This window comes from Suricata suricatta, chromosome 10, assembly GCF_006229205.1.
Source record: "Suricata suricatta isolate VVHF042 chromosome 10, meerkat_22Aug2017_6uvM2_HiC, whole genome shotgun sequence".
NCBI lineage: Eukaryota > Metazoa > Chordata > Mammalia > Carnivora > Herpestidae > Suricata > Suricata suricatta.
Genome location: NC_043709.1, coordinates 5,730,183 through 5,740,799, shown reverse-complemented (window position 1 = coordinate 5,740,799; position 10,617 = coordinate 5,730,183). Strand labels below are relative to the sequence as shown.

At 58.9% G+C, this 10,617-nt stretch overlaps 1 protein-coding gene across 1 annotated transcript in view; it reads right to left on the bottom strand.

The window, feature by feature from the left end:
• Nucleotides 1-438: 438 nt before the first annotated feature.
• Nucleotides 439-10,617, bottom strand: part of ARFGAP3 (ADP ribosylation factor GTPase activating protein 3) — a 51,001-nt gene continuing 40,822 nt past the window's right edge. Inside the window, exons 13-16 of the mRNA XM_029955400.1 lie at nt 9,833-9,956; nt 8,852-8,942; nt 2,776-2,897; nt 439-1,494 (exon numbers count right to left, since the gene is read on the bottom strand). Coding sequence (XP_029811260.1) covers nt 1,477-1,494; nt 2,776-2,897; nt 8,852-8,942; nt 9,833-9,956 — 355 coding nt within the window. The 3' untranslated portion in view covers nt 439-1,476. The remainder of the gene's footprint in view (nt 1,495-2,775; nt 2,898-8,851; nt 8,943-9,832; nt 9,957-10,617) is intronic.

Sequence of the window (10,617 nt, the reverse complement as noted above, 5' to 3'; positions counted from 1 at the left end):
TGGGACCGGTGCCCTCGGAGAGGAACAGACCCCAGCCTCTGTGTGAGGGCAGAGAAGAGACGGTGGCCTTCCTCCAGTCAGGGAGAGAGTCCTCTCCAGGGACCACCCCTGACGGCGCCTTGATCTTGGACTTCTGGCCCGCAGAGCCGTGACAAACGGCCTAGTTAAGCCTCGGACTGCGGTATCTTGTTACAGCGGCCCATTGGCCTTGAAGATGCCACAGTGTACATCCTCACTGTCAACCAGGACGCCCCACCTGCCACTGCCCTGGGGACACCACCCCGGCTAACGACAGCTGCACGTCAGGCCCCAGACACACGAGAAAACCAGACCCACCTCTAACTATATCATGACTCAAAGGCACGCCGCTGCCTACCATGAGCCCTGATTTATAAGATTCACTACGAAAGCTTTGTTAGAAAACAATAGGCAACACCATCTGCTGCAAGGGTTTATTGTATTTAGAAGTCTACAAATTTGATCTTTTAAGAAAAAGTCACAAAATATTCAGTTGAAACCACATTTCTGGTTCATCAGATTTCAAATATATTTTCCTGTGCTGAACAGTATATTCTAATGCTGTCTAAAACACAGCCAGATTATTTTTCTTTATTCATGTACACACATTCTGTAATTTCCTGAAAACCAAGATTAAGATAAAAAATATTAACCAAACTTCCCAGTTACAACTCCTGCTCGCCCGAGCACCGCGAGGTTTCCGTGCGTCTGTCCTCTTACCTCATTCATTTGGAACTCTGTCCACAACGTCGGCTCGGAAACACACTCGGGAGACCTTAGCTTACAACTCCCCTAGATTCCAACAGCAACGCCGTGCCAGAAGGTGAGCTCTCTTGGCAATGCAGAAGCGTAGGGCTGCTAAAAGTCCTCGTTGTGTATTGGTTTGGAATGCAGAGATCATCCAGAGGGACAGACGACTTTAAACATTATTTTGAAATCACCATAACATGTGGAAATAGAACTGTGGCAACGGGCCAAATTCGACATTTTTGGTCTCCTGTTTTTATTCACTGCTCCCTTTTGAATGAAACGTGGGCTGGGGGTTTGGGTTTCTCCGGGCCTCTGCTGCATCGGCTGCTTGTGCTGGCCCGGAGCCCAGGACCACGCAGCCCGGAGACCCTCGGTCCCGGAACGCGGGCTCTCAGCGCTGAGAGGTGGGAGAAGCCCTTGCCTCCAGCCCCCCCGCTGCTGGAACCAGACCCGACACAGGCGAAGCAAGGCTACACGTGGAGACGCCAAAAGGAGGGGCATGTGCAGGAAGGAACGCAAAACAGAAATGACAATAAAGCTTCTACTACGTCGAAAATGAGAATTTCTTGAAGGAAATCTTAAATCAGGAAGGCATGTATATCATGTGAAAAAGCAGCAGAACATTCTGCAACACTGCCCGGGCTTCTCTGCGGTCTGCGACTGCTCCCTGGTTCGCGTCGAGAGGCCTTTCTCCCGGAAATGTCGGCGTTAGGAACCGTAGCGATCCTGGCGAGAGAGAACCAAGGTCGCGTTGACTCGGCGCCGGCTTCTCGTCCTCACGGGCACCGAATGCTCAGCGGTCCCCAAAGTGCCATGCAGGGAGCACAGAACTCCAGCTGTCTGGCCTCTGGAGGGAACCCCAAGGAGCCAAGTAATGGGAAGGGGCGTGGCCACAGGGTCCTGCTGCCAAGGTCTGCGCTGACCTCTGACCTCTGACCTCGGGCCTGCTGCGGCTCCACGCTGTGCGGCAAGGCGCAAAGTGCCTGGGGGGTGGGGGTGAGCCTCTGGGAGGCAGGTGTAACACACGTGGAGTGTGACCCCCGCTCGGCCGGGCCATGCGGCACAGGCCACCTTACCTGTGGCCCTCTGACTCTGCGTCTATAAAATAAAGATTTAAAAGAGGGGTAACCTATAAAATGGGGCTGACCGTCCATGAAACACGGCTGTCACCGACTTGAACGGCCCGGGGTGGGGTCGGCTGACCTTGGGGACATGAAAGCGCCCCGTGAATTCTAACCAAAGCTGTTCTCAACAGCCGCGGGCCCAGCGGGGACCTGCAGTCGGTGGGGAGTCTCACAGTGGGGGCCGCCCCGCCCCTCCCCCACCCGGGAAGCCCCTGCAGAGGCGCCAGAGGCCGCCTCGATTGGTCCCACCGCCTGTGGCCAGGCGTTCGCATTAGTAACAGCACTGAGAACAACATGACAGAGACCCGAGGGCCATGAAATAGGGTCAGGAGAGGGTCGTGCGTGGTTATCCGTGAGGTCACTGCATCTGGGCCTTATTTCGGAGACTGAAATACGATGTGATCCCCCGACTTAGGGCGCAGTTAGATCAATGTTCTGTGTTTCCCCCGAACGGAGTGTAGCTTCCGGAGGATTACACAGAAACCCTCCTGGCAGAGCACTACGGAGTATGTCAACTCGTCTACGCAGCACGATCCTTTTTGAATTCTAAGATGTGCGTAGAAATCCAGCACTAAAATAAAATAGGCCAAAATACCAACTGCAGGTGTCCTTGTGAGGTGGGATTCTGGGTAATTTTTATTGTCTTCTCCCTATTTCTCCATCGCGACGCCGGAAAGCAGCAGAGTGGGACTGGCTCCTGTAACCACGCTCCAGAGTCACCAGCTAGAGAACTTGGCTCTCACGCCGCCAGGCTCACGCTGTGGCACGGATGAGTCGGAGACAGGAAATCTAACTTGCCGGCGGGTGAAGGGCGGTCCACGACGCAGTTCAAAGCCGGAGCCACCCCCTCCCCGCGCCGCTCCCGTCACCCGGTGGCACTGACCTGAATGGAAGTCATGACTCCGTTAGCAAAAACCGAGAGCTTCCCAGCAACGGATCTCACTCCCTGCTTAAACTGGGCCATGTCGGGCGCGGTGGGCAGCACGCTCGTCAGGTTGTAGCTTCCTGCACACAGAACAGATGCCCTTGGTCACTGCGCCGGGGCGACAGGCAGCTCAACCAGTGCCCAGAGTGCTCCATGACCTCAGGGGGCGCAGAATCCCCTCCCCTCCCGCTTCCCGGGAGCAGCAGCTGCGTGGAAGGGAGATGGTCCTTGGGGCGGGGAGGGTCAGGACTCGGTTTTAGTGCCAGCCCCCCACCCCTAACCAGCTGCGAGACCCCACACGAGAGAAGATGTAGTGCTGGGTCTTGGCCCCATCAAGGGTTCAAATACTGGCACTGTCACTTCCAAGCTGTGTGTCTTTGGAGAGCCTTCTCACCCTCTCTGGGCTCCTGGTTCCTCCAGGTGCTGAACACAAGATTTGACAGGGAAATACTTAGCAAATGGCAGATGGGTGGACATCTCTAGTTTCTGAGTGCTCAACATCCCTCCCAACTTCTGGTACCAGCCTTCCTCCTTTCCCCTGGAGAACCCCCTGGGCTTCCATCCAGAGGGGTGGGCATGGGACCCAGGCCTGGCCAATCAATGCCTTCCTGGGACTCCTGTATCTTCAGGGAGAGGAGAGGGGCGGTTTGCTTGCTCTGGGGCTGCTGGCCGGGGTGGGGGGGCTCTGTCAGCCGCCACTGGGGCACAGGAGGCTGCTGCAGGGCAAGAGAACGAGGTGCAGCAGGGAGACGAGCCGGAGCCAAGCTCCCTGGGTAGAACCAGACCCCCCCTCCGCCGACGCTACCATCAGTTGGTTTCTCTGCTTCGGTTTTGGTTGCTGCCGCAAACATCGGCCTGTTTCCCCCGGACGCTGGTGAGGTCATCGGTGGGGTCGCACCTACCTGGCGGCAGCTCCACAACGGACACCCGGGGTTTCGGGGTGAGGCTCCGTCACGGAGGCGTGACAAGAGCCGGAGGGGCGGACTGTGGGCAAGCCCAGACCCTGCAGGCCCTGGGGGGGGCCAATCCCGGCTCCCCCTGCACTGCCGGCCGCACCCACCTGCCCCTTCAGCAACAGAAGCCGGCTCCCTTTCCAAGACCAAACGGAATGGACGTGTTCATCCTTCCACACGGACGCCCAGCACCGCCCCCGGGCCCACCACGCAGAGGGGCCGCAGCACGAGTTCTCCCCTCTCTGCCTCCAGCTGGCTTTTTTTTTTAATTTTTAGAATTTCTTTTAAACATTGTATCTATCTTTGAGAGACAGAGAGAGACAGAGCACAGTAGGGGAGGGTCAGAGAGGGAGGGAGAAGCAGGCTCCAGGCTCTGAGCTGTCCGCACAGAGCCCAACGCAGGGCTCGAACCCGTGAACCGTGAGACCATGACCTGAGCTGGAGTCAGACGCTCAACCAGACTGAGCCCCCCAGGTGCCCCCCAGCTAACTTTTTAAAGTTCTGTAGGCCTTTGCCAATAACAGAGTGGAGGCCCAGCCCGGCCACTGGATCTGGGTTCAAATCCTAGCACAGCTGCTCACTGGTGTTGCTACCGGGCTAACGATGGGTTTTTACAGCAACCAGGAAGCTAGTGTGAGGCCCGGGGTGCCCAGAGCCGGGGCCACAGCTGCGCCGTCACCCGGAGACGTCCACAGGGGTCAGCGGGGTGACCCGGACAGAGGCCCCTCCACTTACACGCTTACAACTTGAGAAATGCTGAAGAAGAGAGCACAACTACGGTGGGACCATGGTCCCTCACTGACTGCGTTGGGTTCCCAGGTGCCCCCAGATGGCAGCCCCTCCCCTTCTCCGTACAGAGCTCCCGAATTCTGACCCTGGCGACCAAGTGCTCAGGTGACAGAGTCCGGTCAATGGAATGGAAGCCGCAGTGCCTTCAGGGCTGGGGCTGCCCTTTTCCCTCCCTCCTCCTCCTTCCTGCCGGCTGGGATGCAGCTGTGATGGCTAGCGCTGGAGCAGCCAAACTGCACGTGAGGTGAAGTACAGAGTGGAGGTCACGAGCATTCAGAGCAAAAGAGGCCTAGGCCCTTGGCATCTGGGAACATGGTGCATGTCCTGAATTGCCTCCCCAGAGTCCTGTGTAAGAGGGTAACGGACTCAGATCTGATTTACCCTTACTTTTTGTGCACCTTTACTCCCTTCTTAATCCTCCCTAAGGATGCCAGCTCCTGGGAATGTAGGTAGCCGGTAACTCCTGAGTGGGCATCAGGTCTGTGGCAAGGAGGTGCTCCCCACCCTCCGCCCGCAGGTCTGCTGCGTGCAAATGCCTGAAAGCTGACTGCTGGTCTCCCGTGCTGTGAGGCCTCCCGCCTCCTCTCGCTTCTGGGTGCCGGGTTCCCCGGGCTGCCCGGGGCACAGGGCCCAGTGCACTCCACTACACAATGGCTCCCGGAAATGACAGCTCCGGCTGCTTCCTCAGGAAGACGCTCCCTGACCTATGGTCCAGGTCAGGTGCCTGGTGAGCTGCCTATCTGTTCCCATGACACCCCCAGGGGCCTCGGTGCTCAGGGCATCCACACGAACCTGCCTCTCCAGAACTCACTGCCTCCTGGGGAAGGCAGACAATCCACCGATAACCGCACTAGGCGAGCGGGGCCAGCAGTCAGAGGCCCCCGCGGTCGCCAGGCACGTGTGGCCGTGGCCGAGCCTTAGCCAGGGCAGTGGCGTGGGTGAGTCTGGGTGGCCCGAGGCGGCTTACAGACCAACTGGCAGTGGGGGGCTGGGAAAGAGAGAAAGTAAGGCTGCTTCCCAGGCTTCTGGCTCGAGCCACCGGGAAGATGGCAAGACAGAGCCAGAGGCCCTGGTGTGTCCAGGCTAGCAGAGCCATGGCATGGTAAGTGGCTGGCGTGGGGGCCCTGTGTCAGTCCAGAAGGCCAAGCGACACGGTGCTAACACGTCACGGAGCCCGCCATGGGCCAGCGGGGGGTCTGCTTCGTACAGTCGCTCGAGGTGCAGCCCACGGGGCCGTCTCAGGGGGCGCCTCCACGGCCACCTCGAGAGGGAGCCGCGGCACCTGCTCACGGCACCTAACGCTGGTCAAGTGACGTCACGGCTGGTGCAGGGGATGGTCCTGTCGTGCTGGAGGGGGCACGGGCACAGGGGGTCCACGCTCCTGCGCCCGGCTGATGGAGGGACCCACCGCCTGGCACCCCGGCTTCCAGCACTCCTTCGTTACCCGTCCACTGAGTCACTCAAAAGACGCCTCCTGAGGGCTTTCTCTGTGCCACCCTGCCAGCCGCCAGGGGCACAGAGATGAGAACAGACAGGTCCTGTCCCCGAACGGCTCACCGTCCAGTCAGGGGGGATGGCCTCGCCCCGGTGGGAGTGGGGTGCCAAACAAAACCCCTGGGTGCCCTCTTGACCGCTGTGGGTCACAGGCCCGAGGAGGTCACAGGCCTGGGCCGCGGGGCCCGAGTGAGGAGGACAGAAGGCGGCCACGGCGCCCCAAGGTGACAAGCGCAAACAGGCCCCGGCACCCCGAGGGCGCCTGGAGCAAATGAGGGCGTGGAGCTGGCAGAGAAGGGTCTCAGCGGCTCTGGCGCTGGGGGTGGACACGACTCAAATAATCGGAATCGTTTTCGTGAGAGAAATACCCCGAGGGGGCGCGGAGTTCCCTTCGCTCCAGGGCCGGCGCCCGCTCGCAAAGCCGCCTTGCTCGTCATTCGGGGCCCAGAGCGGCCGCCTCCCGAGGCGGGGCCCAGGTGGTGGCAGCCCCAGCTGCCCTGCTGGCCCTGCTCTGGGAGGGGCCACAGGCACCAGCGCGATGCCAGGCTGGCAGATGCCAGGCTGGCGGCCGGTGCTTATGGGTGTCTTTGATCTGGTCCTTCCGGTATCCGGTAAGGAAGCGCCCTTGAGAAAGGGCCAGGCTCCTGGATTAGCCACATCCCCAGGAAGCACCGTGCTTCCCGGGGAGGCACTTCGAATCTGGGATTCTCCGCCCCCACAATGAAATGATAAAGGATTCTCCTCAAGGCCCAGATCTCACAGATGAGAAAGCTTCTCAGATAAGAGACACAGAATAGTCTCTTTTTAAAGTTTTTTTTTAATGTCTTACTTTTGAGAGAAAGAGACGGGACGTGAGTGGGGAGGGGCAGAGAGAGAGGGACACACAGACGCAGGCTCCAGGCTCCCAGCTGTCAGCACAGAGCCTGACGCGGGGATGCGGGGCTCAAACCCACGAACTGTGAGATCATGACCGGAGCCGAAGCCGGATGCTCAGTTGACGGAGCCACCGAGGCGCCCCCAGAGACAGAGAATAGTCTCTCAAACCAGCTTTTGCTGTTGGCCGAAATGCCCTCTTGACAAAAAGTAAATATTTAATAAGAGTTGTTCAATGCACTTACATTTATGGCCGTTATCAAAGGGAACTTTTATGATGCGCTTGATGGAAGATGCAGAACGAGGGCCACGGCTATCTGAGCCGTGGCCTTGGATGGAGGAGGGGGCACGGGGGGGGGGGCACCCCTGCCGTGACCCTGAGTTTGGGACCCGCATAGGGCCCAAACAATTAAAGAACCTTTGTTCTCTGAAAGGGGACAGGAAAGTAAACATGGGCCGCCCACAATTTTCCTTCAACAATTAGAAAGGCTGCTTTCATTTGATCTCCAAATGTTGTTTTTTTTTAAACAAACAATGTTTCAGAGCGAAACTTCCAGTACTTGAATTACAAAACCGCACACAGCTGGTTGCCAGGCGGTGGCATTGAACACCTAGGTTCTAAGGGGCTGAGCTGATGCCCTTGGGGATGGAGGTGGGGCTGTGGGGATGCCCCCTGCCCCCCTGCTCTCCTCCTAGGGGGCAAAGGGCCAGCACCTGGCCACCTGGGAAGGCAGCTGCCAGAGGAAGTCCCTGATAAGAGATAAGAATACAAGTCCAGGGCCACCCTGCCCCACCCGGTCTCAGGGCAGAAGACAGCTCAGAAAGCAGCCTGAGAGCCCCCCCGCTGTGTGAGCCCCCCCCTGCCCCCCGTCTCTGGGGCGGTGCACCCCCTGGGAGCAAGCAGCCTGGTGGGTCATCTAGCACCCCCACACCCCAACACTGAAGGTTCCAGGCACTCCGGTCTGTCCTACGACCTTCTCTCCTGAGGCTGCTTCTCACTGGACTTGGGAAACAGTTGTTCTCTGTGGCTGCCCGTGCCGGTCACCTGTGCCCATGCCTGGCTCCTCGGGGCTGGGGACGCGGGGGTGCAGGTGACCCTGGGCCTGCAGCACTTGGCTCTGGAGAGCCCCTCCGCCTGGGCCCTCCTGCTGAGTGGGTTCCCGAAATGACTTCAGAGGACACTGTCCGTTAACGTGAGCTGTGACGAAGGAGCACCACACGGCCTTCCCCTCGCCCGTGCCGGGCTGAGGCCTGGGTGGGACTCAGTCATGGCTCAGGGACCCGGGGTACAAGCAGAGAGTGGGGCTCTCAGGGTCTGGACCCTAAGAGGGATGGGGAGACAGGAAATTCCTCTGCACCTGCCTGTTTCCAAAGCCACATTCTGCCTTCCCTGCACGACCGAGCCTGGTGAAGTCCCCTGTTCCAGCTGCTTCTGTCCCCCCTGGGGCCTGTGCCAAGCAGCCAGGGGGCGCTCTACCCACAGTACCTCACGTAGCCTCAGTGCAACCTCGCGCGGTCCTACTGTCTCCCCACGTGCAGAGGAGGAGTCCGGGGCTAAAAGTGACCGGTGACACTCAAGGTCTCAGGCAGGGAGTGGTCGGTGACAGCCAGGAGCCCAGGGCTGTCCCCCTGCAAGGCTGGGCTACCGCACAGATGAGGCAGCCCCTCAGCACGGGGCCGGGGAACACTGTTCCGGGAAGGTGACTTCTCGGGCAGCCTGGGGCCGATGCTTAAGTGTCCCGACCTGGTCTCCTGACACACACAGCGGGGAACAGTGACTTGTGCCCTGACTCACAGAGGGGGTAAGAGCATCACCTAACGGTCGTTGATGATCTTAGAAAAGTAAAAAGTTCTACGCAGAGATACGTACTCATGCCACAGGCACGACGCCCGCCGACCTTGTTAGCTGCCCCTCCCCCCATTACCTGCCGTCTGCTTCCTTTGCTCGTCAAACAGATCCGCTGAGCTGATGGAGGAACTCGCCGAAAGCCTCTCCAGCCGAGCCCTGGCTTCATACTAGAGAAGACAAGGAATAGGAAATGTTAGGCTCCAAAGGCCGTGAGCAATTCTGTAGAAAGAATCAGCAAGGAGCTGTCATTAGACAGGTGCTCAGTGGGGGGCCGGGTGGGTGGGCCGAGAGAGCAGCGGGGCACCTCTGTCACAGCGCTGTGCCCCCCAGCGGCCAGCAGAGGCCACTGCACAGCTGTCCACATCGGCGCCGTGACTTTCAAAGTAGACTTAAATGGTGCCAGCGTTAAAATAAGGCAGCTTTTAGGGCGTGGAGGAAGAGCAAGTGGTAACTCCAAGCTCCTGAAGTGCCAGTCAAAGTTCTGTTGCTACAAAATAGACTCAGTGCCTTTAGGAAGCAGCTCCCCGTGCCTCTCAAGAGCCCTGGCAGTGACGCGCCTGTGAGAGCTTTGGCAAGCGCGCCAGCACCCCAACATTAGGAAAGAGCTTGGGCCTCGCCGTCGCCATATGGTCTGTCCGGAGAGCAGGAGCCCTCTAACGCAAGAGGCACCAACTTGAAAATACGTATATCCTCCTTGAACGTGTCCATATACTTCATTTAACTTCATTAATGATCACTCAAAAATTAAGTCAGTTACAGCTGTATCAAAAATTGCCTGAATTTTTTCCCTAAAATATTCAGTAGATGTGTGTCCAAAATACAGGAAAGGAATTAGAGTAACGTGAGACATGGTCCCTGCCTTCTAGCCTCTTCTCCAGCTGGGGCAGTGAGGGGCAGTGGTCAGGAAGACCTGGGTTCGAGTCCTGACTCCATCACCTTGGGGCCGGCGGCCCCTCACAGCCCGAGTCCATCCCGCTCTGTGCCGCTCTCCGCCTCCTCCCCTGGCTCCCGCGTCCCTGCTCGCTTGGGCTCACACACAAACTCCCTGGACACTTACATCAGCTTGGGCTTGTCTTCCAAAGTACATATCTGATGAAATGGCTTTGACGTTGCCAAACTTCCTCTGGGCCTCGTCTGTGTTCTCGGCCGGCTCGTGGTCTGGCTTACGGCGGGCAGTAGGTCTACAATTAAAAACAGCCAAATTAGGCGTGATGTCAGCAAGATGGTGAAATAGGGAGTTTTCTGTCATTGTCCCCGCTACGGAACACTGCTCCTGACAACTGTCCACAGACAAGAAAGCCTCCGTGGGGGCGCGGGAGTGCAGTGGAGAGGTTCCCACACACTGGTGGCAGTAAAACGATCCAAGACTGGACACAATGAGGAGGATGAGAGGGACAGTTCCACCTTCCGAGTCACCCCTCCCCCAGGCGGCACAGCTCAGGACCCAGAGCCAGCCCCTGGCCTGCAGTAGCCCCCCCCCCCCCCCCCCGGGGGAAGGTGAGCGGGTGGGGAGTGGGAGCCTGGTTTCCGCAGCTGGGTGGGCCACTGCAGGGATGGCCCCTTCTTTCTCGCCCTGTCAGAAAAACTGAGGTGCTGTGCATGGCTTAGGGGCCGGGAGAGGCTGGACGCAGCCAGGGCTCAGAACTCAAAGGCAGGCAGGTCGCGCTGAGCGCTTTGTGGCCACCACAGGGAAGCCTGCTCACAAGCAGCTGGGTACGCGTGGCCCGTGGAGCCCCCGGCCGGCCCATGGATGCCTTCCAACGCTCTGTGCCCCTCACCCACACACCTCCCACCCTTCACAGTCGGCTCCCTGCACAAGCCCCCCACAGACGGTGAGGACAA